This window comes from Rhea americana, unplaced genomic scaffold (genome assembly GCF_003343005.1).
Source record: "Rhea americana isolate MKP2758 unplaced genomic scaffold, rheAme1 scaffold_5, whole genome shotgun sequence".
Lineage (NCBI taxonomy): Eukaryota > Metazoa > Chordata > Aves > Rheiformes > Rheidae > Rhea > Rhea americana.
This window is the reverse complement of record NW_028186645.1, coordinates 2,334,941-2,360,360: the sequence shown is the minus strand read 5'-3', so window position 1 is coordinate 2,360,360 and position 25,420 is coordinate 2,334,941. Positions and strand designations below refer to the sequence as shown.

Genomic DNA, 25,420 nt, shown 5'->3' with positions numbered 1-25,420 from the left:
AAGATTTTGTGCAACCCTTGCTATAAGCTGATGCTAATGAAAAGATAATGGTAGCATCCCACAGTATTTCAAAGAAATAATTTACTGTCCAAGAGGAACAAATGAATGAACTCATGTGTATTTTGACACACAGAATAGGAAGGGTTAGTGAAACACAAAACCAGCCTGTTTCTTTTGTACCAGTTYTATACCTAATTCTCTGAGGAAAGCTTTAGAAGCCATTACCTGCTTTGTTCATTGGGATGCAATTATATTCCTGCAGAACTTTGTCAGTCAGAAAACTATCCAATTAAGCAATGCATTAGGAATATTAATTTTAATAAGGAGCAGTTTTAATCAGCTTGGGAAGTGGAAGGTATAGCTTTAGCCTGGAAACAGATACTGATCTCTCTTGACATGTTTGTTAATTTGAAAGACATAGTTTTCTAGTCATTATGATTGACTAAAGCAACAGTGTATTTTACTCTTACCCTGGAACATTTCCAAAGAGGAGAGATTTGAAGAACTGTGTGTGAATGTTGAAGGTCATAACTGAGTCAAAAAAGAGGGAATAATACTCAAATTCTGATTATGGCTCTTTCTTACAGAATTAATACTGCGTATGCAAGATAATGTAGTTACATTTCAAACTATCAACTATAGAACAGTTTGATTAGGCGTGAATTATGAATATCTAATGTTTACTTCTCCCTCCCCAGTTTGGGGGATTTCAATAGATTTTTTCAGGTGCTCTTGTGTTTTCAGCATATAATTATCTTTGTTCAAATGATACAAACAACTTATCACTCTTTTCCATCTTCTACACTTATAATCATGGTCAAGATAAATGTACTGCCCAGTATTTCAGAATTTATCCTGTTGTAATGAGTACTTTTTCCCTCTTAACTGAAATAGATGGTTGAGGGTTTGCTCTGCTTAGTTTCAGTTTTGATGCAAACATCCTTAATATCTTTTGAGTGCTTTCACCATAATTCATCACAAGACTTTCCTTGGTATTCTTGCTGTTGTAAGTTTGCAGTAGCTTTGGTCCTGTTTTGCCTCGAAGTATTATTTCAAGTGATTTAACTTGTCATTCAGCTTGGAATGATTGTGTAGGTAAAGTAATACTTTTCCCACCCCCCAAATTATCATATTCCTGACAGCATTTTTAGGCATTGCAGTGTATTTTGGTACTATGTGTACATCCTAAATTAAGTGCTGGAATCTTGTTATTCATTGCATATTGAAAACTCAATTTCAGCGTTCATCCAGTTTCAGAGGTGGTTCTTTAGAATGTATTCCTGTGTTTTAATAGGCTGTCCACTTGTACATCTTTAATTCAAATAATTTATGCAAAATAACCATTATAGTTCAAGTACATAACTTAAAGTATTTGACTTCTCACTTAGGAACTGATGTTATATTCTCAGCCTGTGCTGCTGAGAATTTCTGGTGGAGATTCAGAGAAAAGCAATAAGCATCACAGAAATGAAGGGAATGACTAATAAGAAAACTATTATTCGACTACACAACACATTACTTATGTGCAGTGGTTGAAAATACATCAAGATAAGTTTGAGACAGTCTTTCAGCTACTAAACTCATGAGAAATGTGCAGTAGTCTATTAATCAGAAAAGCAACCATCAAATCTGATTTACTTTAAAAAAAAAAAAAAAAGAAAAAAGTGTTAAACATTTATTGCTATCCTTTTTCCATTGAGCAAATAGGCAAAATGATATCAAATGTAGTGCAAGATGAACAAGCATGGAAGAACAGTAAGTAAGTTAAAATCTTCAAGGTAAAGTTAACCTCACAGAGAAATGAATGGTTGGAGCAGCTTTTTAGCTCCTCAGTAAAATGTAAAGCATACGAGCAACTCAGTATTTTTTCAGGCTTTGATTAGTTGTCCCTAATAAATAGGAGAGGCATTTGAATAGAATTTAAGACTTATTATAGTGGTATTTCATTCTGTTTATGTTAAACACAGTTCAGAAAGATTATTTTGGAGACTTTAGGTTGCTATATGATGGATTGATTAAATTTATGAAAGATTTGGAGAATGTGTATACAGATGTTCTGAAAAGACCAGAAAGTTTTGAAGAGAGCTGCTGTGTTGAAAGAAATGCTGGTATCTGCATTGTTGACCAAAGGAACAGCATCATGTTGAACAGGGTCCCCAAAGAGCTGTTGGACCTCACACCTGAAACTCTAAAAGCAGATGGCCCTATAAAACAAACCACACAGTAACACTGACTCATTAAATTAGTCTTGTATTCCCTTTCTCTGAGCTGTGGAGAAATATCTTAAGATATCAAAGCCAATTGCATTGCACAGTCACTTGCTGTTCTGGACGATCTACATTAGCTTTTTAAATAGGAGGCAGTGTATATATTCCAATCACTCATTCTACCTTAAACTTTAATATTCTTTGAAATACTGAAGCAAAACAGAGGACTGAGCTTGGATCCTTTAGCTCAGCATTAAGGATTCTTTGTGTTCACAAAAGCAAAATTACTGCAACTAAATGCTTTAATTTTTTTAAGTTTGAAATTTTTACTCTCACTTAGTTGTAATATCCATTATAATCTGAAATGGGTTGTAATATTCATACCCATTTCTGAAATTGAGGCCTTACAAGCTGTAGAACAAATTAGAAAAATGGTGAAAATGGTTATTTTGAACTTATAAAATTAGACTGGAAATGCACTGCAGAATTTTTAATATTAGTAGAAGTAAGAGTAGGTAACCAATAGGTCTTTTTCCATAATGGTATATTATTCTGAATTGGAGATTGTTTGACTTAGCTACAAAATTGTAACTATCATCTATAGATATCTTTTAAAAAAGATGCTCTGTGCTTGAGTTTCTAAAGAACTAAGTCTAAGTCATTAAAGAATAGTTAAATCAAACACATTTAGAGCACAAGTGTAGTGCATTTGTTTCCCTGGAAACATTCTATTGCAATTTTTTAAAGATGAGATGCAGTCATTTTAAGTAGCACATACTTAGGAGACCTAATGAATTTGTCTCTAGATGGCATATAAATAYGAAAAAAGGCTGTAGAAATTGATGGCATTATTTGCACTTCTGGTTTCTATAGAAACAGCCAATACAGAGTCGTGTACTGGTGGTGTTACGATGAACAATGTAATTAAAATAAGATGATTTATGCTGTGCTTTAGAAAACTAAAGTTACTCTTCTTGCACTGAGAGAGAAATCCTTACTGAATTCATCAACGAAAAGTCCGAAGAAATAATGTGGGTAGATTTGTACCTGAGTCATGGTATTTGTTTTTATTTTAATTAATATTATGTTTGAATATTAAATATTGATTTACTCTTAATATACCACGGTCCTTTTTGAGTATGAAAGCACATTTTATGTGCAACGTAGCAAACGTGGTGGTATTGCAGGGTGAGAATCATAGCTCAGTCTGTGCATATCCAGGAGCAGCCACGCCTGAAAAAGAGAGCACTGAAACAGGCCAGGAACAAAACATCCCTGCTCCTGGTGCATGGGTGTGCGAGGGTGAAGGTGCTGGGGAACAGCCGATCCTGTTCTGCTCCGTGTTCAGACAACAGGCCAAAGAGTCTTTAGTTAAGACAGATTCCGTAGGTGGAGCTCAGGCAGGGACTTTCTGGATCCCTGAAGATTATGACGTTTTGTGATTAAATAAGAACTGCTTTGGGGCAGAGCTGAGGCTTAGCCAGTCCAGTGCTGTACCTCCTACAGTGGACAGCATGCATTTAAAAAAAAAGAAAGAAATGGTGCATACGTCACTGGTATAATTCCCAAGAAAGATTAAGGTTATGCTGGTGTTTTTGAGACTTTCTGAGCTGTAGAGAGTAYCTTTGTCTTTCATATCTTTCTGTGAATTCACTCTATGAATTTATTTGTTCTTGATTTTTAGCATCTGTGACATCCTATAACAAGAAATTTGTGAATTTAAATATGCATTGTGCAAAGAATTGTCTCTTTCTGTATGTTTTGAAGCTGCTTTCTGCTGGTTTAGATTCTAAGTTCTTATAGAAGAAACTGTTCACTTTCTCCATGTCATTCAGACTTACTTATTTCAGATTCTTTCAAATTCCCCTCAGTTATCCCATTTCTTAGCCAAAAAGTCCTTGATTACTGTTCCTCAGAGATAAAGCATTCTTTATCTTTGTTCCTTGTCTCTCTTCTATACATAAATCTCACTTCTGCATCCTATTTGAGATGAGAAGACAATTTGAAATGGAAAATCTAATAGAATATTTTTATTTTTTTTTTCTAATAAACAGCTGAAACTTTCTGCTTCAGGATTCTGTTGCCTTCTCAAGCAATCTGAAATGGTCTTTTAAAAAGTCAATGTATACAGTGTTCATAGCTAAAGTCTTATAGGTCAATACGAGATTAAGCTCAATAGTTTYGTCTTTTTAATCGGTCTCCCATCCCTTTTAATTATGCTCAGAATGCTTATATAATCTTGAGCTTGTGTCTCAGAACATTAGCAGTTGCAAACAGTACAAAAATAATTAAATAGAAAAGCAAAATACTTTTTTCAGCAACATAAAAATATTTACCAAGTTTATGTTAAAATTCTTTAAAAACTCAACAGTCTAAAAGAACATAAAACCATACTGTTATTGATCTTTCTGCCTATRGTATTATCATATTTTTTGATTAAAATTACCATTAAAACTTTTTAGATKGGAATGAGAAGCAAAAATTTGGGGTTTTGTTGCATGTGAGTAGCTAAAAAGCCAACAGTGCTCATCAACCTCCACACTACATAGAAAATCTATAGAGATTAGCGTGTGATTGGAATGAATTATCTCACTCTGTACGGGTAGCTCATTTAAACTGTGATAAATTAGCATTGGTTCCTGCAAATGCAAGTGGCTTCCACTGCAGTAGAGAAAATACTTCTGTTTTGTGCAAAATAAACTTCTTTTTAAGCTGAAATGCACACTTCTCTGTTATTAGTATTGGCATAGCACTGTTTCATAGCTGAAACTTGATCCTATTGCATTATTTACCCAACATGCTATTAGGAAGAGGCAGTTTTATGCCAAATCACTCRACCTATAAAGGTCGGATAAGAAGTAGAAAAATAAAATATGACCATTTTACAGGTTTTGAATCAAGGCATAGACTAATGATTTTTTTTTTCCATGATCATCTAGTTTATTTGTAGTTGTGCTAGGTTTTGGGACCTTATTTACTGATTCTCAGAGCAATAACTATGTTAAAGCATGTCTCCCCCATGTCCCCTCAGGACTTACGTAAAGAGTTGAGTGGGTTTTTGAAGAGTGAAGTGCACCTGGGTTACAGATGGCCAACATGGAGCTGGGGAGAGCAGCAGATTCTGAAGTGCTTGTATGCAGGCTTGAAGCTTTCTTGAAAACCAAAATACAAGGCATTGCATATACTTTTTATAAGGAGAAATGTGATAGACCACTCATACAGAAATACATAACTTGAATTTGATGCTGAAAAGCTTCACAGCATACTTTTTAAATCACCAGAGAAATGAGAATCTATTTGAAACTGATTTAATTTACTTAAATTACCTTTCTTGAAGAATGTCTGCAGCCACGAACTCTTGCCTTAGTAAAGAAGCTTTATTATGATGCTGGATTTTGACACCAGAAACTACTAGGCCTTCCTTTGAGAGGATTTCTTTTGTGTCCAGAAAATWTTTAGATTTAACAAGGGGACTGTAGGTTTTCAGAGGCTTATGAGTGATAAATCTACAAACAGAAAAAGAGCAAAAGCTGTTCTTAGCAAACGAAAGCCAGCAGGGTAGGAAGATTGATGCTTTCCTTAAGCAAGTTTCTTGGGCATGTTATGAATTGATTGTCTAAGGTAGAAAAAGCAGGTTTGACTGAATACTTTCCAGAGCACAGATGTTGCATTTAGTTATTTTTGAAAACTTATCTTTACAGGAGAATTTAAATATTATGTATACCAAATTTCCAGCTGCTAATCAGTGCTAATTTATTGTTCTGAGTCTGTTCCTACTATGTGGTCAGATGATTAAACAGCATTGTTTTTCTGAGAGMGCTATCAAAGGTCTAGAAAAAGCTCTGTAACARAAAATTATCTTTATAAAATTAGTACAGAAGACTTAAGATAAGCAGGGTAAATATGACTGACTGTCACATTAAATAACAGACAAGCAAATGTATGTGTGGATATGCACATCCCCCAAAAGGTTTTTTGGAAGCCTTGAGTAGCTGAAGACCCAAACAGTATGTTTGAGTTTATTGGTGTCATCTTTAGCATGTTAAAATATTAAAGAATCTAGTGATTCTGCTTGACTGTTTGGTACTTTATTGTCTTTTATTGCTGTACATTGTTTTTTTTTTTTTTTTTTCACTTCCTGGAGCTAATTGGCCTTGGCTTCTGCTTCCCTCTCCCTGTTTCTCTGCATATTTGTGCTTCTGCATCCTCTGATCTCCCCAGCTCTCCGGGTTAGTGCTCGGCACTTCTGTAAAGGTGCCTGTTGCTAAGTAACTGCCTCCGTCAGGTATCTCTGCCTGGTAGAGCACCTCTCTGCATTGGTAGCACTTGTAGTGTTTTTTTTTTTTTTTTTTTTTTTTTTTTTATCCCCTCTCAATTTAAATTTATTTTCAGTTCTGCTGCAGTTGATACAGCTGTCAAGACTCACTGTGATTTCTATTTCTCATTTGAGGGACATATTATAAATAGGGTATATTTATTTTTACTCTACAAAATAGCTTAATATTCCACTTTACTAATGAACTGTGGGCTTTTTCTTTTCTTTTAACTCTGAAGAGAGACACACACAGTGATTTCTCCATAGACAAAGTAGGGGCTATAAATATGCAAATACCACTTTTGGCTTTACAAAGTTTAATTGCTTTGTATGTTGTGYGGATTACTGGGATGAAAATGACTGAGTAGAGCAGTAAGGCATTTGTATATTCACCTTAAAAATGCAGGCAGGTGCTGAAGTGCGTGCCAGGTTCTCGTTCGGCAGGTTTATGTCCTGTCGGTCTCGTTACAGTGTGTGCAGAGCGCTTGCATGACCAAGATTCTTTGCTGAATACAAACATTCATATTTTTAAACCACACGTTGTCACAGAGCCTGTGAAAGGCAGTTGCAGCCATTGCTGCACTGAGATCACGTGAAATAGGGCTTGAAGGGACCTCAGGAGATCGTCTACTATATCTCTYTACTCCAAAGCAGGACTAACTAGTTCTGAACACTTCCAAACAGTCATAGATTTGAGTTTGAGGCAAGAATTAGGAAATTCTCATGTTATAGTTGATATTTTAAATAATTTTTCTTCTGTTGATTAAAGTATAAAGCAGAGGTTGGAAGGTAGAATCCAAAATATTTCATTGCAAAGCCTGGAAYCTATTCTTATGAAAAACTGTATGCTGACCGTATCTAGAGAAGTGGTGGTCCTGTGAACTCAATAGTCATGAGCAATGTTATGGTTGTAAGGCAGGCACTGAAATGTCTCAAAGTTGAAAATAACTTCAGTAAAATACTTCAGGAAACCTCTGTGCTTTGTTGTCATTTCTAGTTAGGTTACAAGACCAACTTCTGGGCAGAAGTGCAAGCTAACATCTTTTAGCTGTCTTGGGCATGTCTATCTATTAATTTAGATTAATGAAGAGAATTCCAGTATTCTAGTTTTAAGGATTATCATGTGCAGAGAGGTGGATTGTCTGAATGTGGCCACTTGCTGTGAAGGTGCTCTTCTTTCTTTCTCTCTGTCTCAAACGAAAAGATATTGATTTGCAAAATTCAAAATAAGCAACACAGTTGCAGAATTTCCTAAACAAAAGTGGAAAGAAAGGAAATTGAAATTATTCGTATATTACTTAGAGTAGCTTAGACTCTCACTTTAAGGTCCAACTCGCAGGGTGTTAGAATATTCAGAATCCTGTAGCCAGATTCATGTCATCATTTATTCAACTCACTTCGGCGTAAGTCATGAAAGAGAATCTAGGTTTGGGAACTCCTATTTTCTTTTATAAAACACACCTCTTTAGAGATTATTCAAATGCAATTCCTCTCTGTCAACAGGCTTCTCTTAATCCTATTTAATGACTCTCTCCCTCTGTACAGGAAATGTTAATGTCCTACAGCTTTGGCCATGTGTGATTGTTGCCTTCTAAGAGGGTAAATAAAAGCAATTGCTCTTGTGTTTGACTAAAGCCTAAATTCACTGTTATTCTAGTGTGGAATACGTAAATAGCAAACTGATGCTTTCTTGTATATATCATTTAATTTCTCTGTGCATGGACCCTTTACATACATTAAGAAACTTCTTCGTTAATACACTTACATTTCAACATTTAAAAATAAGCTACTTCTGTCATCACATTATTTTAAAATAATATATACTTTATTAGAGATAACCATGAATATTGAGAACAGATTTTTACGCCCTTTTTATCTGTGCAAAAATAACAAACTTTCATGTCTACCAGGTGATAAGAGTATACAAAGCTGCAGTACAACAGACACTGGATATATTGTTTCTCCCTGAAGGAAGAGAATTTCTTACAAGCACAGATGCAGTAAGCCGAGACTCAGCTGATCGTACCATTATTGCATGGGACTTCCAAAGTGCTGCGAAAATCTCCAATCAGATTTTTCATGTAGGTTTAACTAAAACTATTATCATTTGGGTGATGGTTTAGTACTTTGTGCTTGTCAGTGTTGTTAAAAAGCGTTTGTTACTCTAGGTCACTGAGATTTATAAAATGCTCATAACAGAAGTTGAGTTTTTAGCAATGTTTACTTATTCTTTGAAAAAGACCTAGACTTAGGCAAGTCCACTGCAGTGTCATTCTAGTTTGCCAGTGGTGTATTACAGTTGTTGCTCTAGTACCATGTTTCTGTCTCCACAGTTTTCCTAGGATAGCAAAATGATGCATTTCTCATCAGCTGGAGTGAGGATTGAGAAATTATATGAATTTAACATTTGCAGAGTAACAGTAACCTGATATATGCATATTGATATGTAGTAAGTCTAAACTAGAGGCAGCACTTACTTTTCTCAAAGGCAGGTGCTGTATTTTTCTCAGTAATCTATGCAGGCAAGATGTTTAAAGGCCTGAATCATCAAGAAAGGYTGACAGCTTCAAAAGCGATATCTAAAGAAGTTCATAGATGATTCTAACTCCCTGTACATTACATTGTGCTTTCTAATTCCTTACTGCTAGACCCAGCTTCCCCTTGGAAGCATGCAGGGCTCTGCCATCTAGTATGCCCAGGCACAGTACCTAATGATGTTTTGATTTCAGTGCCCAGGACACTACTTAAAACTTCCTTCCCATTTCTGCATGTTCAAATGACATGACAAAAAATCTGACGTTCTTCCCACTCTACCATATAGCCCGTTGTACCCAGCATTCACTGTCACCCTAGTGTCCCTCACTTGCAGAACCATCCTACAGCCAAAGTTTACTTAATTTGTATTTGTGTCTCTAGAAGTTTGGCACAGTGTCTTCGGGCYGGACTGAAATTAGAAGAGGCTGTTTCACGACTGCTTTGGACCTGGTTGAAACCTTGCAAGAGCAGTTGATTTCTAATGCTTTTAGCATGTTTTGAAACTAACCTGAGTTTGGTCTTAAACATGAACACTAGCCTAAAGCTAAATTTTGTTAACTTTTGCAGACATTTCTGAATTTAGAGCCAACAGCAGTCTGAATGACAAGTCACTATCATAAGTGACTTCTGACTTTAGCAGACATATTTAACTGCTTGTTTGGAAGAATAGGGAAAAGAGGAAAACTGTGTCAAAATGGGGTGATTTATATTCCTGTCAACGTGGCTGGCCACATTTTTGCAAGGATTTCAAAGGACTTGAACTGTGTGTRGTATAGAAGGGACAGCATGAATACAGAGGAAAAGCTGGGACAAGAAGGGCCACTTTCATATTCAGACTTTTTTCCCCCCAAGGTTTTTCTGAGGCAGGAAGAGAGTGTTTGGGTGCCATAAGGTGGGAGTTGCCTTCCTAYAGCAGTTCTGCATTCACCGTTTAGAGGGAGACAGGATTTTTGTCAGGAAAAATAGGAAATCAGGATAAATATTTGATTGAGTACTTGYCTTGGTGTGAGACTTTCAGTGGAGTGTAATAAGCCAGGTTTCTTCTCTATTATGTAGCAGATAGTATAGACACAACAGATACTATAGGCAACTTTGTATTTTATGGTCTTTCAAATATGTCAAAAAATAACTTGCTTCTTTTGAACAAATGTTTCATTTCCTACAACAAAGCTATCCTTTAAATTGTTTTCAGGAGCGTTACACTTGCCCAAGTCTGACTCTGCACCCCAAAGAGTCTGTGTTTGTTGCTCAGACAAATGGAAACTACATGGCATTGTTTTCTTCCCAACGACCTTACCGAATCAACAAAAAGAAAAGATATGAAGGACATAAGGTATCTTTCTTCACTGAAAACTTGGTACTGAATTTTAGAAGTAAGACAGATAGCAAAGTATCAGTGCTTTTTAGTATCTGCTGATAGTGTTGGAGTATAAATGAATGATAGCTATTAATTGGCTTGCTTCACTTTCCTGTATTTTAATGAGTTTTGARTCATATACACTGAGTAAAATAGTTATTAGAAGACTTTGTGAATTGTTGATAATAATAATAATAATGGCTTGGTTAATTATGTGTTATAGCTATGACTTAATGCACACCTGAAAAATCRTTAGTGCATGTTTATTTAGAGTTAATTTTATTTCTACCATATTCATTTTCAGTAGATCACAACGAACTTACCTAATCAGTATCAGGACTTTACACTATTATTGATTTTTATAGGTGGAAGGATTTGCAGTGGGCTGTGAATTTTCTCCAGATGGAACACTTTTGATGACAGGAAGTTCAGATGGCAAAGTCTTTTTCTACAACTATCATACTGCTAGGATTATTCGCACTTTGTCTGCGCATAGGGAAGCCTGTGTGAGTGCAACATTTCACCCCGTCTTACCATCGCTCCTTGCAACATGTGACTGGGCTGGAGAAATCAAGATCTGGCAATAACAAGCCATAGTTAACTTTTCAGGATGGCTTTTATGAGCCTATCAAATGATAGGGTCTGRTGTTTCAGAATGGATAAGTCAAGGTATGCAATGTGAATTTTTGTTGAGTAAAAGATACTGTTGTCTTTTTGTGTGTGTGTGTGACCTCTACATATATGCTTTGATAATAGAAATTAAGCTGATCTTGGGAGTAGAAGTGGTCTTACTCTCTTCCCGGCATGGGCCACAAGTTTCTGCCTTTTTTATGTCAACATTCTTGTGCTCATCTAGCCCTAGAGTGGTTTGAGTAGCTAAACTTGAAGAAAACTATTAATCTTTTTATGTAGTTTTTCACTACAGCTTGGTTAAACTAGTTTTTCATTAGTTTAGCTCTCTCCCTGGTCACTGAAGGGTTAGACAATCATCAGTGCAGTGCAAGGGAAAACAGCTTCCTTTCCACACAGGAAAGCAGGTGAGACTGCCTCTTTTGAAAATAGGTAGCCTTTTGGTCAACTCAGCTTATTGTAAAATGTAGAAGAATCATCTTTGTCTTTTACATCTTTAGTGTAAAAGAATTCTAAGGCAAGACTTTCAAGATAATTTCGAGTTAATTCTGGAAGTCAATATACTAGTGTTCTCAAAATCTCATATCTAAATTTAAGGGTCTTAAATTTGATTTTTTTTGACTGTGTATAAATAAAACAAACTGTAAACATTTTTACTAAAAATAAAACATTTTTTTACATAGTGTCTGAATCTGTTTTACTCTTATTGTTYTTGACAAGTTAGTACTTAAGGATCTCAGGGAAAGAATCCTTAGGAGAAAAATCAATATGATACTTTGTATAATTTATTGCAAACAGAACCCTATAAGGAGTGTGGGGAGACTAACTCATTTCCCCATACTTTTTCATTCATTAACTTAATATATTGTCTTTTATAAGCTGAAAATTGTCATCAGGTTATTCTGTGCAGAGGATGCTYGTTGACATTCAGATGGGAGCTCGACCATTTTGCAGCAAATAGAAAATTCTTTAGGCATAACTGCATTTGCGTATGTATAGATTGCTTGTAAATGTATTTTTAACTTTTTATTCCTTGACTTTGTATTACTTGAGTCTGGAAATCATTATAATGTATTTTGTGTGTGTCTACATGTACATGGACACACATGTATTATGTGGGCAATATGTATTCTCAGCCTTAATTCTGTATAAATATAGCATGTTATCTTGCAGTGAGTGCTGTTAGCTTGGCTTATGTTTGGTCAGATAGGCCTATAAACGTATTTTAATAGAGAAGTTCATTCTGAGTAGATTTTCCGTCATAGAATACGTAAAGCATGTGTAGTAGTAATGTTTCATGTGTAACTTTTATTCTTCTGACTTGTTCCTRCACAAATACGAAAGCTCTTGACCATTTTGCGTATACTTGGTTAAAATGACTTTTTCAGAGAGTTTTTTGGAAGACTCTTGCAAATGGCATATTTGAATTAAGTAATGAGAAAAATTTAATCCATTTGTTTGTAGTTTGTGTTCCTTTTAGCTTGTATATAAGCCTATACTAAGACTTTGGTTTCAATTTCCCTTGAACTTGTAGATTGTTTGAAATCTGGATCCAAATATTGTGGCTTAAAAATGTACATAGTCTTAATCTTCTTATCAGCAGCTATGATGGATTTTAACAAAGGGCACAGAATTTTAGTGAACCATGCTGCTTAATGCAAAGAGTTGGCAAAAGGTGTTTTGTTCTTTTTTTTGTTTGATTTTTTTCCCCCCCCTCCAAACTGTTCTCTCTCTCTCTCTCTCCTTTTTTTTTTTTTTTTTTTTTTTTTTTTTTTTTTTTTTTTTTTTTTTTCCAGTTAACTGTTCCATAGTAGCCTGGATTTTGCACTTCTGTCTTGATTTTCTTTCTAGCATATAAGCTAACAGTATTCTTTAAAAGATGACTAGTTCAGTGATTTGATGAGTTACTCCTGCTTCAAGCTGTGAGACTAGGTTCTATGGGATTTTTTCTGAACCATCTCTATAAATGTCAGGAGGAGTTCAGCTGAAAATGACGGAGTAAGTGCCTATATTTTGGTAGGCCAAGCAACAACTGTATGGCATTTTCTAAGATAGTCTCTGTATCTCTTTCTGGCCAGCTATTTTAGTTCAAAAGATGCTATTGCTGCTTTAAAACTTCTCATAATTGGTTGTGTCTATAGGAAGGATGGGCAGTACAGTAATATATCCTTTTATCTCTTCAGGAGATTGTCATGGGCTGTTACATCATCAAATACAGTGCTGAAAGACCTCTGAAATAAATGTGAACCTATGCTAGAAATGTCTTATTGAATCAGGCCCCAGCCTACYTGAGGAGTGCTGTGTATCTGGACGAAGCTGCTAGAGAGTGCTGAAGCTGAGAAAGTCTCTGGGTAGCATGAAAGTTCCAAGAGAACAGTCTTTGGGAATCATTTCCCATAATATACAGAAAAGTAACCTTGTAATTCTACCTATGTTCTTAGCTTGATGCATGTCCTGAGGCAAAGGCCTCATGCAGATTCTGGTGTCTGGCATTTAAGCTTCCTGGAATTATCTTGCAAGTATAAATTTTAGACAACTTACAGAAAAAAAGTTTAAATTTGATTAATAGAGGTAGTAGAGAACAGTAAAAGAAACTTGATACTGTATAATCTTAAAGGAATTTTAAAATTTGAATTACACTTGTGTCAGATTTTCAAGATGAGTGGAGCTTTACTTATGAGATCCAGCCAAAGTTTTATAATGCAATGAAATAATATTCACATTATCTTGTTAAAATCTTGCTAATATAAAACTGATTAAAATACAGGCTGAAATTTAATCAATGAAAATATTTTAGCATAGTAGTGTCAATTAAGTTGCCATTATGATTCAAAGACAAATTCTTCCTCACAATCTTATGTAACGAACTATAATCCAAAAATATCCACATTGCTCCATCATTCTGCAATTACAAAATACTATTTGGGCTGCAAACAAGGATTATTATGGTCAGAAGGAATCTTTTAGAATGTAATGAATTATTGGTTAATTAGTTTTATTTATGGAATGGGTAATCTAGAAATGTTTGAATCTTGCTTTTGAGAGCAGTTGTAGCTTTTTATAGAGCCCTACAAGGCATTGTGTATTAGAGGCAAAAGGCATTGTATATTAGATCTTCACCATTTTGAAATGATATAAGCTGTGTAAATAAACAAGACAGATTTKTGTTAACCTATTTTGCACTGTACCAAAAAGTAATAATGCCAATCTCTACCACATTGTTATTTGCTACTGGAGCATTATTAATTTGTGGTGTCAGAGGATGCAAATTACTCGGCTATGCCCTTATCTCAAAAACCTGCTAATTAACAGGCAGTTACTAGAATCGCTGTGTTCGCTCAGCTGAAATACTGTTAGTATCTAAATCACTCAACTATAGGCCTGATCAGGAAAATAGGTTATGGCMACACAGTGGAATGAGTCTTTCCATAGGGAAAAGGCAAATTTAAATCTATAAGATTGTGGCAGAACAGAGTAAAATCAGAAAATCAAAAAATCATAGGATTTCACATTTTTCTTTATTCTACTTTTAAGACAGAGTTTGCATTGCTTTCAAGTGAAAATATTTGCTCTAATTTTGCTAGTTAACCTTCAGCTTGTTCTCTTAATCCCAGCCCCTCCTAGCCACTTCTTGTGTCCTCACTGCTTCATTCCCAGTTTTTCTGTTTTCCTTTGAGCACCTTGTCTTCTACATTTAGATATGTAGGAGCTTCTACGCTTACACTGTATGCACCTCCTCTTCAATACATTTCTTCTCATTTTGCCGTGCTCTGACTTCTGCCTTTTCAGACTTTCATTCCAGCTGTCCTTAGAAAGGTAGCTAGAAATCCCAGAACAGTTGCACTCCATTCTTGTCTTCTGCTTTTCAGCTTTAATGAGGCATCTTACTTTTAGATATTCTCTCCTCTTTTTTAGCTTCTTTTCTGTCTGCTTCTCTTTCTACCTTTGATTACTGCTTCACTGTCTWGTAAGTCCTTTCTGTTATAGGGTCTCCTGCAAGTTGCATCTATTAGTTTGCCAGAAATGCACTTTTTGAAAAAATCTCCCAATTGTTGTCACTTACAGTGCTTTGTTTCACAGAGTGCACAAACATTTCTTTCAAATCAAACTGAACCAGAAGATGAGCTCCAAAAGCATATTTAATGTGTGCCAAATGATGGAATTAGACAGGAGTTACTTCAAAGTATCCCCTACTGCCAAAGGCATATAGTTGAGGTGCTGGATTCTCAGAAATAAATGAGACAAACTCTACAAATTACTCTTGCTGAGCCATACTACTTGCTAACGTAGACATAGCCTCAGTATTTTCAGAGTCTTTGGCACATTCCTCTTTCTTTGAAAAATTTCTTACGTATCTCTTTATGACTCACCACTCTTTTCAGACTGGTCATATCTCTGATATTTTCACACTTCAAAGGGTGGAAATCAGGGAATTAATTTATGAAGAGGGGGAAAAAATAATGGAAAGTACTTTATCTCCAGTGGTAGTAAAACTTCACAGTAAAACAAAATGATCTTTGCACAGAATCTGATTAATTCTGGCATGTGAGAGGCCCTACTCTGAGTTCAGGCAGCACAATCTAGTCTGTAAGAGGGAATGAGTTGGTAGGTGTAAATATGGCTCCTTTTGTTGCTCTAAGGTGGAAATTTCAAAGGCACTAGGTTTATTCACCTCCCTGCCTCCATYCATGGGTATCTGTCTGCATAACCTTATTTAGAAATCTACCAGAAAATGTCTAGGTAGTGCATAGAAATGATAAAGCTTCATCCAAATGTCATTATACTAACACTTTCCCCTCTTTGGATAAGTGCCTCTTAATCTAAAAATTGTTGCAGGAGCTCTTTGGACAAGGTTGAAGTTCACCAGTTGAAGGTGCCTGAAATTACAGTCCAGTAAGCTTCAGGTTGAATTCATTTTTCTCCAGTTTTCCTCAGCAGCACCACAAAACCCAGGTAATGTTTCTAATTCTGAGAGAACTTTGTACTAACAAGATTTTTGAAGTATATCCTTAGAAAAGTAATTTGTGTGATTTATGGGTAAGTGTACTGTCTCTGGTACAGACCTGTTCACCTTAGGATAGCAATTTTCTTGCATTMAGGCTGTTACCATTCTCTTGTAAGCAAGCAACAAAGAATTACTTCACAATATCATTAGGTTTATTTTTAACTCTAAACTGTGCTATCTTTCATCTTGTGCTGCTTGGCCACCTCCTCTGTTACCTTCCTGTTACATGTTATAGGTAAATCCCAGAACCTTTCTGCCTTAAGGTCCATAAAGAACGATTTAAGCTGAATATCAGGTAAAGAATATCGTGATAGCTTATAAAACAAACATTAGTTGTTTTTATTCCTTCCCTTCCCTCACTTTTGTTTTTTTGAGCTGAAAAAATGAAAAAGATAGTTGTGCCATTAATGTGTATCATGCATTCTGTGAACTGTAGATTCAACTTCTACAGAACTTTTATTTTCTCAGATGTCTTTTTCATTCTCTGATCTAGTAGAGAAGTCGTGAGAATTGTATGGGAATTCTTTGGGTTTTGTTTTTTTTTTTTGATACATATTTTTCCTAGGTTATTTTAATAATGGAGTCAGAGGAAGGTGTGGGGTTCCTCTACAAGTGTGAAAGGAAACAACATCTCTGTTCAGTTTACTGACCTGTTTGTCTCGAGCTCTATTCATTTTGGCTTCTTTTCTTTATAATGGTTCAGAAACTAAATGGCTGTTGGTAAGCACTCAGGCGAATTGCATCCTAATGCGAAGAGGTAATATTTGAGTCTCTGAGTGCTCTCCATGGGATGTATGGTATGAACAGATCTGGAAATATTTAGAAATTCCTCTTTTTTTCTTTTTATCTGGCATAATACATGTAGGAATGATTAATACCAGACCCTCACAATTTGTAATCTAAGACTCAGTTCTGAAAGGCTTTTGTGTGGCACTTAAATTGACAGTGTGCATGATTTTCTTCAGAGATGTGCTCCTAGAGCTGAAGTGAAGGGTAATGGTACACACAGGGCATGATCTATGAGGTTAGAGRAAAAGGGGAGAATGTGCTTGATGGGTAAGTGGCAATGTCGGGTGACAAAGAGCATAGAAGATTAGACCAGAAACAGGAGAAGAGAGCAAAGAAGAACGGATGTAAGTAATCACAGAACATGGGAAGGAAATATGAAGAGCTTTATACTATTCATAAAAATTATGCATCGACTGTGTCAGAGAAAGGAATGGACCAGGTCTTGAAAGTGAGGGTAAATTTGAGACATGAATAAAACAAGTGAGAGCATCTAGTTGTTGGAAAACATTTAGATTTCATGGTGTCTGTTAGTGAAGAATGTATTGCACCTTTGGCCAAAGAGGCCAAAAAAAGGCTGTTCAGGAACCTTTAACAGACTGCAGTGGATGCCTGGCTGTGCTAAATTGAAGTCAGTGAAGCTAGAAGACGGTGTTTCAGCTGAGCATTGCCTCCTGTAGCAGGCTGGGTGGAAGAAGGAGCTACTTGAATAGGTCCACTGTGTGTTTCTATTCTTGTCAAAGTCTCAAACTACTACTACAACTAGGAGTAGCTCTATGGGCCTTTTCAGGTCCTTGCTGTGCTCATGCTGTAAGCTTGCTRAGACCTGTGTAGCTGCAGTTGTTGGGCGATGGCCTCTAGCTAATAAATCTGCCTCTGAGCATATGAGTTKCTTGCTCAGGCCATGTTGGCATGCCAGCCAGGACAGGTAGCTTTTGTTTGGTTTGGACTACACCTGTCTGTAAAATACAAAGCAAATTTTCCATCAAGTTGCTGTGGAGCTTGCAGGACAACCCTGCAGAATAGTGTAGTTCTCAATTAGTTAACTCCAGGGTTCTTAGCAGTCTAGTTGTTGCTCCTTGCARCTGCAGGTGAATTGCAAGATAATGCTTTTGGGATTCAAGCTCCTCATGATTTACATTTGGATCTCTGATTTCTTCTTAAGTAGTGCACTTCTTAGTAGTCTTTTTATTAATGATGTATCAAATATTTTCCTTGGATTTGAACATACTAGCTAAGCTGCCATATTAATTACATACCTTTAGGAATTTTTGCTCTCTATTGTGTTTTGAGTGCCCTTCAGAGAAAAGAGAAGTTTGGAACTGGGAATTATGTTTTTCTGAAGGATTCAGCAATATCCCCTCTGACTTTTACAACTAYGTATGTTAAGATGCATGTTCTCTTTGGTACAAATAAACTAAAACCCACTAATTACTGAAGATGTATCCTTTCTTGCAAAATAAAAATGTAATCAGGACCTGGACAAAACATAATCCTTGGTTTAAATGCTTACATTTGAACAAATCTTAAGAGGATTTAATACTCATGAAAATCCTGTGTTGAAATTAAGATATGATTATACAAATACTTGATATGCAAAGTGGCCTTTGAATTGACATTACTACCACTTCATCCACCAAGTAGAAACTCCTAGTTTCTTGTTCTGGTGTGGCTGTTTACTAGATCTGGGCCTTGGCACTGAGAAGACTGCTTTTCTRCTCACATAATGTGGTTGCAGGAACAAATAAGGGGGAGAAATAAGACTGCTTCCTTTCCCTCCCATTTTCTCTACTCTCTGCTTCCCCATATGTTTCAAAGGATGCTGAAGCATTCCTACAGGGACTGCAGCCCTAAAAAGGCCAGGGTGTTCACCTTTGCAATACATTTGAGGTGTCTGTCAAGGGAGGCCTTTGGGAGATGTGAGATACATTTTATGATCTGAAAATTTAACTACTGGGAAAGAGTGATCTTGCTTATTCCAGAACTTCTGCTGAAAGGGTCTTTCAATGGCCCAGCAGAAATTTCTCTAGCAACAAACTCGCTTAAGACTAGAGCTGTGTCTGTGTATGTCTGTGTGCGTGTGTGTGTGTGTGTGTGTGTGTGTGTGTGTGTATATATATATATATATATATTTGCCATAAGACACTCCAACTTTCATCTGATGATAGCATTTTTATTCAAGTTAGGAAGCCTTTTTCAGCATACCTTTCCAACAAATTCATCCAGTTTATTAAATTTCCATGAGCAAGGGATTAATTATTCATGATCGTGGGATCTTCATGGAATGCAATAACTGTATGAGGCAATAAAGATAGTTTCAAAAGAGAACTTTTAAGAGTAAAAATTTGGCAATAATTTGAGTAAATTAAAACAAAAATATCAATAGACTCTTAAAATATTTTCGAGATATTTTCTAGAGGGATGTTATTTTTTCTTCATAACACAAGGGCTCATCATTTGCTTCTGAAATTAATAGCTCAGTTCTTATTTTTAGCATTCATAATTAAACATTAATTTGATCTCTGAATGCTTACATTTCAAATTGTGCAATCATTCCCTTTTGAGCAAGTGCTGTTCTAAATCCCAGTGAGAAAAATTCACGACGATTAAGTACATTTGAAGTGTTACTACATTATCTGGATGATTTATTTTTGCAATCATGCAGGGCCCCATCCAATCTGTGCTGAAGCTGCTGTTGGTCATAAATGACTCAATAGAATTTCCAATAAGGGTTTCTGCACAACATCACTGTGCAAGTTCAACTACTCTGAGTTCCTGCACAAGTATCTTTTCATTTTTAAATGTAACTTCTGCCACATGTCTCAAGAACTGTTTTAAATTTCCTCGTGATTTGCTGTTATGTTTTTGTTTCTAATGTTTCTCTGCTTGTCTATCCTTAATACCTCCTCAGGACAAATATCTGTAAAGTACCTTTCCTATCCTGAGCAAAATCAAACAAACCTGGTGACAGGATTTTCAGATGTCTGTTTTATCTGGCCTGTAGTGAACATGCTAAAATATGGCTGTCTCTCGGAGGTTATGTATGTATTAACACAACAGGGATATTGTTAATCTCTCTATTTTGAATGTCATTTTTCATGAACCAAAGCATGGGATGATTTATGAAAAAAGAAAGCATCAAACATTTTCTGCTTGTTCAGGCTACTAGTGCAGTTCCTTGTTTTCCAGAAGCTGCAGGCTTCAGAACGGACATTTGTTTAGAAATTATTTTGAGTGTTAAAATGTGCAACCAAGCGAGATGATAAAGCTTRTTTTTCTTTAGCACCTCTTTGACCTTTTGGTTGCACCTAGGACTCTTCTGGTTTCTTCCTATCATACACTGTAAAGTTAAACTTGTGTTCTTTTCATCATRTTTGTTACAGACTAGAGTTTCTGAAATTTTGCTCCTGTGAAGTGGTTCTTTATGAGCAAACATTAGTGTGAAAAAAATATAATATGCGTGTGTCACTTCTCCATATCTTCCTAAGACAGCCTCAGCTGCTGGATTTCTTTCCAGGTCCCTTGAGCTCTATGGCTTGAGGCCTGTCAGGATGGTTTCCTCTTGAAAACAGACCCAGCTCAGTGTGAGCAATGTGTTGTCTTTGGAACAGACATGCAGATCTCACGTGGCTTCTCACTGTCATGTAGAGCCCTAGGAAAGGTAGAGGGAACCAGAGGAGTCTGAAATATGTAGTGGTGGGGATTCTTGGCTTTTAAAGGGCTGACAGCTTTGAGTGCTTAGCATTTACCCAAATCATATGGTTGAAGTGACCTTGTGACTGCTACAGGGTCATGACTTCTACTGGCTAGTTGAAGATGTTCATAATTAAAAGTCTTTTTGCCAGATTTATGTAGGACTTCTCAGGCTGCACTTTTGAAATTACTGATACAGAATTTTGGAGGATTTGGTAGCTCATGGTTTCAAAGGGTGTGCAGGCTCTGAGCTAAACATCCAGCACATGCTTATGTGCAAATACCACTTGAGGGGCAATCCACCCTGGTTATGCAGTCTGCAGGGAACCAAAGTGTATGCACATGGTGAGGTACAACTCCTCCTGAGAGAYTGGTCTTTAGCCCATCCAAGCCTGTAGTAAAGCTGTCTTTTGCAGAACTGTTGCGAAACAGAAACAGTCTAGTATTTAGTAGTGTTTTCAGGAAGTGTTTTGAAAACTTTAGTGCAATAAATAAATAAAGGAAGTAGAGCTAATGGGTTGTCTTGCAACTTTTTTATGAACAGAAAAGATCATTAGAGTCCAAATTCCAGGAAACTGAACACATCAAATCTCAGCCTGGTGCAGCTGTGGGCTGTTCAAGCAGCACTCTGCAAATGAAAATAGTCACAAGGGAAAACACATTCAGCAAGGAGAATGCTTTAGATGAATGATGAGTTTTAGGTGAGTTCTTTACCTTTCAAGGGATCACACTGCCTGACATTGTTCCTCATGCTAATGTTATTGTGCAGTTTTGTGTACTGATCACATGCTGTCTTTRAATTATGTTTTTATTTGTGTGGTAGTGGCTTGTCCTCCTGTTACTCTTTTCTGTGTTTTGCGTAAGAAATACCTGTCTAACTTTTATAACATGGCCAATTTGTTTCTCAGGTTTCAGAGCAAATGTTCTTGCTGTAAGGCCAAGACTCATCTGAATTATTAATTGGAACATTTAATGAYAAGGAAATTGTCATAATTTCGGTATGGGAATAATACCTATAATTTTGCAAGCTTCATGATGAAAAATACCTTGCACCTAGTCAGGATGTGGGTATACAGGCAAAGGTAAACACACACCTGCAAAAATTTCTGCTATTTTTATAAGCAAACAATATAGTACAGCAGTCAAATGGAAATTCATTCATTAAATAGAATTGAGAGTAGATTGCTGTAAGCTGCTGGTGGGGTTATGCTGACAAGGATCAAGATGACTAGTTTATCTATAGTTTGTATTCTAATTTGTCCAAATTCCTGAATAATTCCAATGTGATTCAAATGTGCAAGGCAATTAAATGTGATGGTTCACAGCCAGATAGTATAGTCTGTGTATCATTAGTAGGTTTAAAATGAGTCCTAGTGCCTTTATAGAATTTGGTGTGTGGGTTGTCCTTAGGATGGCTAGAGGCGTGATTTGAATTTACTGTAAATAAACTGTGGCATAAAAACTTTCATTAGTGCCCAGAAAGCAGGAAAAAATACTGATGAATGTTGAAATGAGAACATCTGATTTCAGTGGGTAATGCCTGCCTGACAGTCATAGGGCTGAAGCAAATAAAAATTCAGCCAGCACAAATAGGGAAAAACCTGCCTCTAATGCCACCATTAATTAGGAACGGTTTTGTAGAGATCGGTGGAATTATGCTATAAGGTTTTACATCTTCAATATTTCTGAGGGTCTGCTGCTGTGTTCATTTCACAGATGTGGAACTAAAACRTAGAGGGACACAGAGACACCCTCAGGGTGTCCCAATGAGGCTGTAGGAGACCTCAGAACTGATTGTCTCCTCTGATTTCCATACTTATTACTGCCTGGGCTGCAAGCAGCAGGCTCAGCAGTAATAATTGTAAACCTAACAGCAGCCTAGATTTTGAGGGTCTGGGATGTCTCGGATTCTACTGCTTTTTCTCATGTTCTCTTTAGTTGTGTCTCACTTTGGTTGTCTGACTAGACCAGGTTTATATATCACAAGACATGTAAACACGCCTTTTTCTTCTCTTTTTTCCCCCCCAGCCCTCTCCCCCCCTTTTTTCCATAGAATAAAGCCTGCAATAGTCACAGCTGTGCCATTGCTTGCATTATGCGTGTCAAAAATCTGCCTGGACAGCCTATGGTACCCCTATAGCAGATATAACGAGCAAATGTTGCTGTGTGGAATGCAACTAATGGGCTACATGCCACAGTACCAATATGAATCCATAGCAGCTGAGCTGGCCTTAAAGGAATTACCTCAGATTTGTACTGGTGTAAATGGGGTGAAAATCTGGCCAACTGTCAGCAGCCTCTGAAAGAGCTACTGAAAAGAGAAGTGTTACTTGTTGCTCTCAGTCAGTAGTATTATATTACATTTATGAAGCTTCCTTATGACTCCTGCATGTTAGTCACCTGCTGAAGAAAGTGAGTGTGCAACAAATTGTGCATCTCTAGAAAGTCTATCTCAGATGATAGATGCTTTCTTGTTGCCTCTTTAATAGCTGTAGCAGTCCAATGAACCTCTCCGTGCAGTGCTGCTTTTTTGAAGGCTTCCTCTTTTGCAAGAAGAGCTATTTCTTTTAACAGAAGTTGTATGAAGCAGAATTTACTCAGCAGAAGAAAAACATTAAAAACGTCAGAGCAATCAAAAAGTATTGATGTTTAGTTACTGTGGATGGTACTGAAGAAGGTACAGATGTGCCAAGGTAGTCTGTGATAAGGGCTTTTGTAGTGACTTTTTAAAATTTATCTCCTTTTGCATACCTGCTCCTGGATACTACTTACAAACAAGTATAAATATAAGCTGAAGTGTGTTAAGAAATGGGATACCTGCAATGGCAGTGCCGACAGAGACCTGAGGTGGAACCTAGGTCTGGATACTGTCTGTTGAGATGCTTGCTGCACTAATGTATTGYTTCAGTATAAGAGGGCTTTGTAAGGAGAGATGACTAGGAAGAGAAAGAAATGGCTCACCAGTAGTGTGCTTTCTGCAAATACTTAAGGGCTATCAAAAGTCACTGCCAAATCTCCTGGCTCTGAGGAACTCCGGTTTTCATCTTTTGCTAAACCTAGAGGGCTGGAAGGACTGCATGTCAGGATCACRTGGTGTTGGAGCAAGTTCTGTTGCGGTGAGGAGAGTGTCTTAGGGGAACTAGAATGAAATGTAGGCAGCCACATGGATGCCTAACGAACTTAAGTTAATTGAGATGAGACTGTGAGGTAAGCATGCCTTATGGCTAATTAAGTGCTGCTTTCAGACTTAAGCAGTATACTTGGCCTAGGAATGCTGCAGTCCACCATACTCACTCTTGAGCAAGCACCTTAAAGGGGGCAGTCTGTACTTGGTCCAGTCTGAGAGGTATGCGCGGTTCTGTGCCGAGGTACTGTTAGCCCAGGGACTGGCCTATGAATAGGAAATTGCAGATTTCATATCCAAAAGGGAAAAAATGTGAGGATAAAAAAAAAACATATTCGGTAAAGCTAGACAGGTAATGCAATATACATAGCCTGTGCAATTACAATCAAGAGACTATTATGTCAAGTACTGTATAATCAAGTAATAAGAGACAAACCATCCTTCATAAGCTTACACTGTAAAAAAAAAAAAATCCTAACTTTTCATAAAAATAAAGTGCAAATTTTGGGCAAATTAACTTTGTGACAGGGCTTGAGAATTGTTCATGTATTTTCATGAGTTGCATGTTAGGCTGCTTGGGTGGGAACAACACTCTCTCTCTAAACAAAACAGGAATTTAAACCTCAAAATAGAATACCCTTAGAAGGGAGAGACAAGTGGAGCCAAAAGGAGCTCAAACAAGAAATCAAGTTAAATTTGTGCCATCTAGAGTGCCAAAAAGTGCATTTCATCTTCCTCATCAATTAGGAATGAAAGAAAAGTAAAAGGCAGTCTAAACCTATTTTAAATAAAACACTTATTCAGGGCCTCTGCAAGGTGTGATTTAACTACATTTGTTGTATTTCCACACCTTGGCTTTCTGGGCTCTGAGATCTAAGTAATGAGCTGTTTATAGACATTTTTTCAATTAAACCATGTCTTCCCGAGTAACACATGCTCTTCTGTTAAAGTGATTTAGTCTAGGAATTTGTTTTCACCACAGAAGTTGGTGAAAGCAGAAGTCAGGTCATCATAGCCAGGACTTGACAGCTCTAGCAAAAAGCATATTACTGCAGGTTGCATAACATGATTTTTTCACTTTACAGGGGGAGGGAAAATCCAAAATGAAAACTAATGAAAAGGATTTGGGTTGCTAAAAGCTTTTTCCTGGGACTTTTCCATGATGTGTTCTAGAGATCAGGGGAACACAGTAAATGTTGTGACTAGAATGTTTTATCACAGCTGTGTTGTGCTGACACAACCATCATCTTAACTCTGCCTCCGTTCTGTTATCTACCCTGCAACTTGTCAGAAAAATTCATGCTGGTTCAAAACAGCAAGCCGCAAGTTTTCAGTTCGGTTATATATATTCTCTGGGCAAAATATGGAAAATCAGTTTATCTGTTGTATTATGCATGAGCACTAATATCTTAGAAATGGTTTGTCATTTTAAAGATTTTGATGTGTGAATTCATTTTTGTGTTCTTCCACTTTCAGTTGTCATCTTCCTCACCTTCAGACTGTTGCATCTCTGAAAGTATAGGTGAGTAGGGATCAGAAAAGTGTGTTTCAGTTCTTGTGCTAGGACTTGACTTGAGAAATCAAGTGCTCATTCTTTATTTATATTTCTTGAGTTATATCCTAAACACAAGAAATTTAGGCCCATATCCTCACTTTCTTGCTGGGATTAGGCATCTCATCTTAGTGTAACCCTGGGCTTTGGAAATAAGAGCATTTGCCCATCGTGTGGAGGATAAGGACTGWGAGTCACTGAAGGATCATTGAAATA

General features: G+C 36.7%; 2 protein-coding genes across 2 annotated transcripts in view; both read left to right on the top strand.

Moving 5' to 3' along the window:
• The window catches only part of WDR25 (WD repeat domain 25), a 59,948-nt gene extending 48,272 nt beyond the window's left edge, over nucleotides 1–11,676 (top strand). Inside the window, exons 4-6 of the mRNA XM_085317440.1 lie at nucleotides 8,433–8,603; nucleotides 10,250–10,390; nucleotides 10,780–11,676. Coding sequence (XP_085173566.1) covers nucleotides 8,433–8,603; nucleotides 10,250–10,390; nucleotides 10,780–11,001 — 534 coding nt within the window. The 3' untranslated portion in view covers nucleotides 11,002–11,676. The remainder of the gene's footprint in view (nucleotides 1–8,432; nucleotides 8,604–10,249; nucleotides 10,391–10,779) is intronic.
• Nucleotides 1–25,420, top strand: part of SLC25A47 (solute carrier family 25 member 47) — a 209,402-nt gene that overhangs the window by 90,036 nt on the left and 93,946 nt on the right. The gene's annotated exons all lie outside the window — the stretch shown is intronic.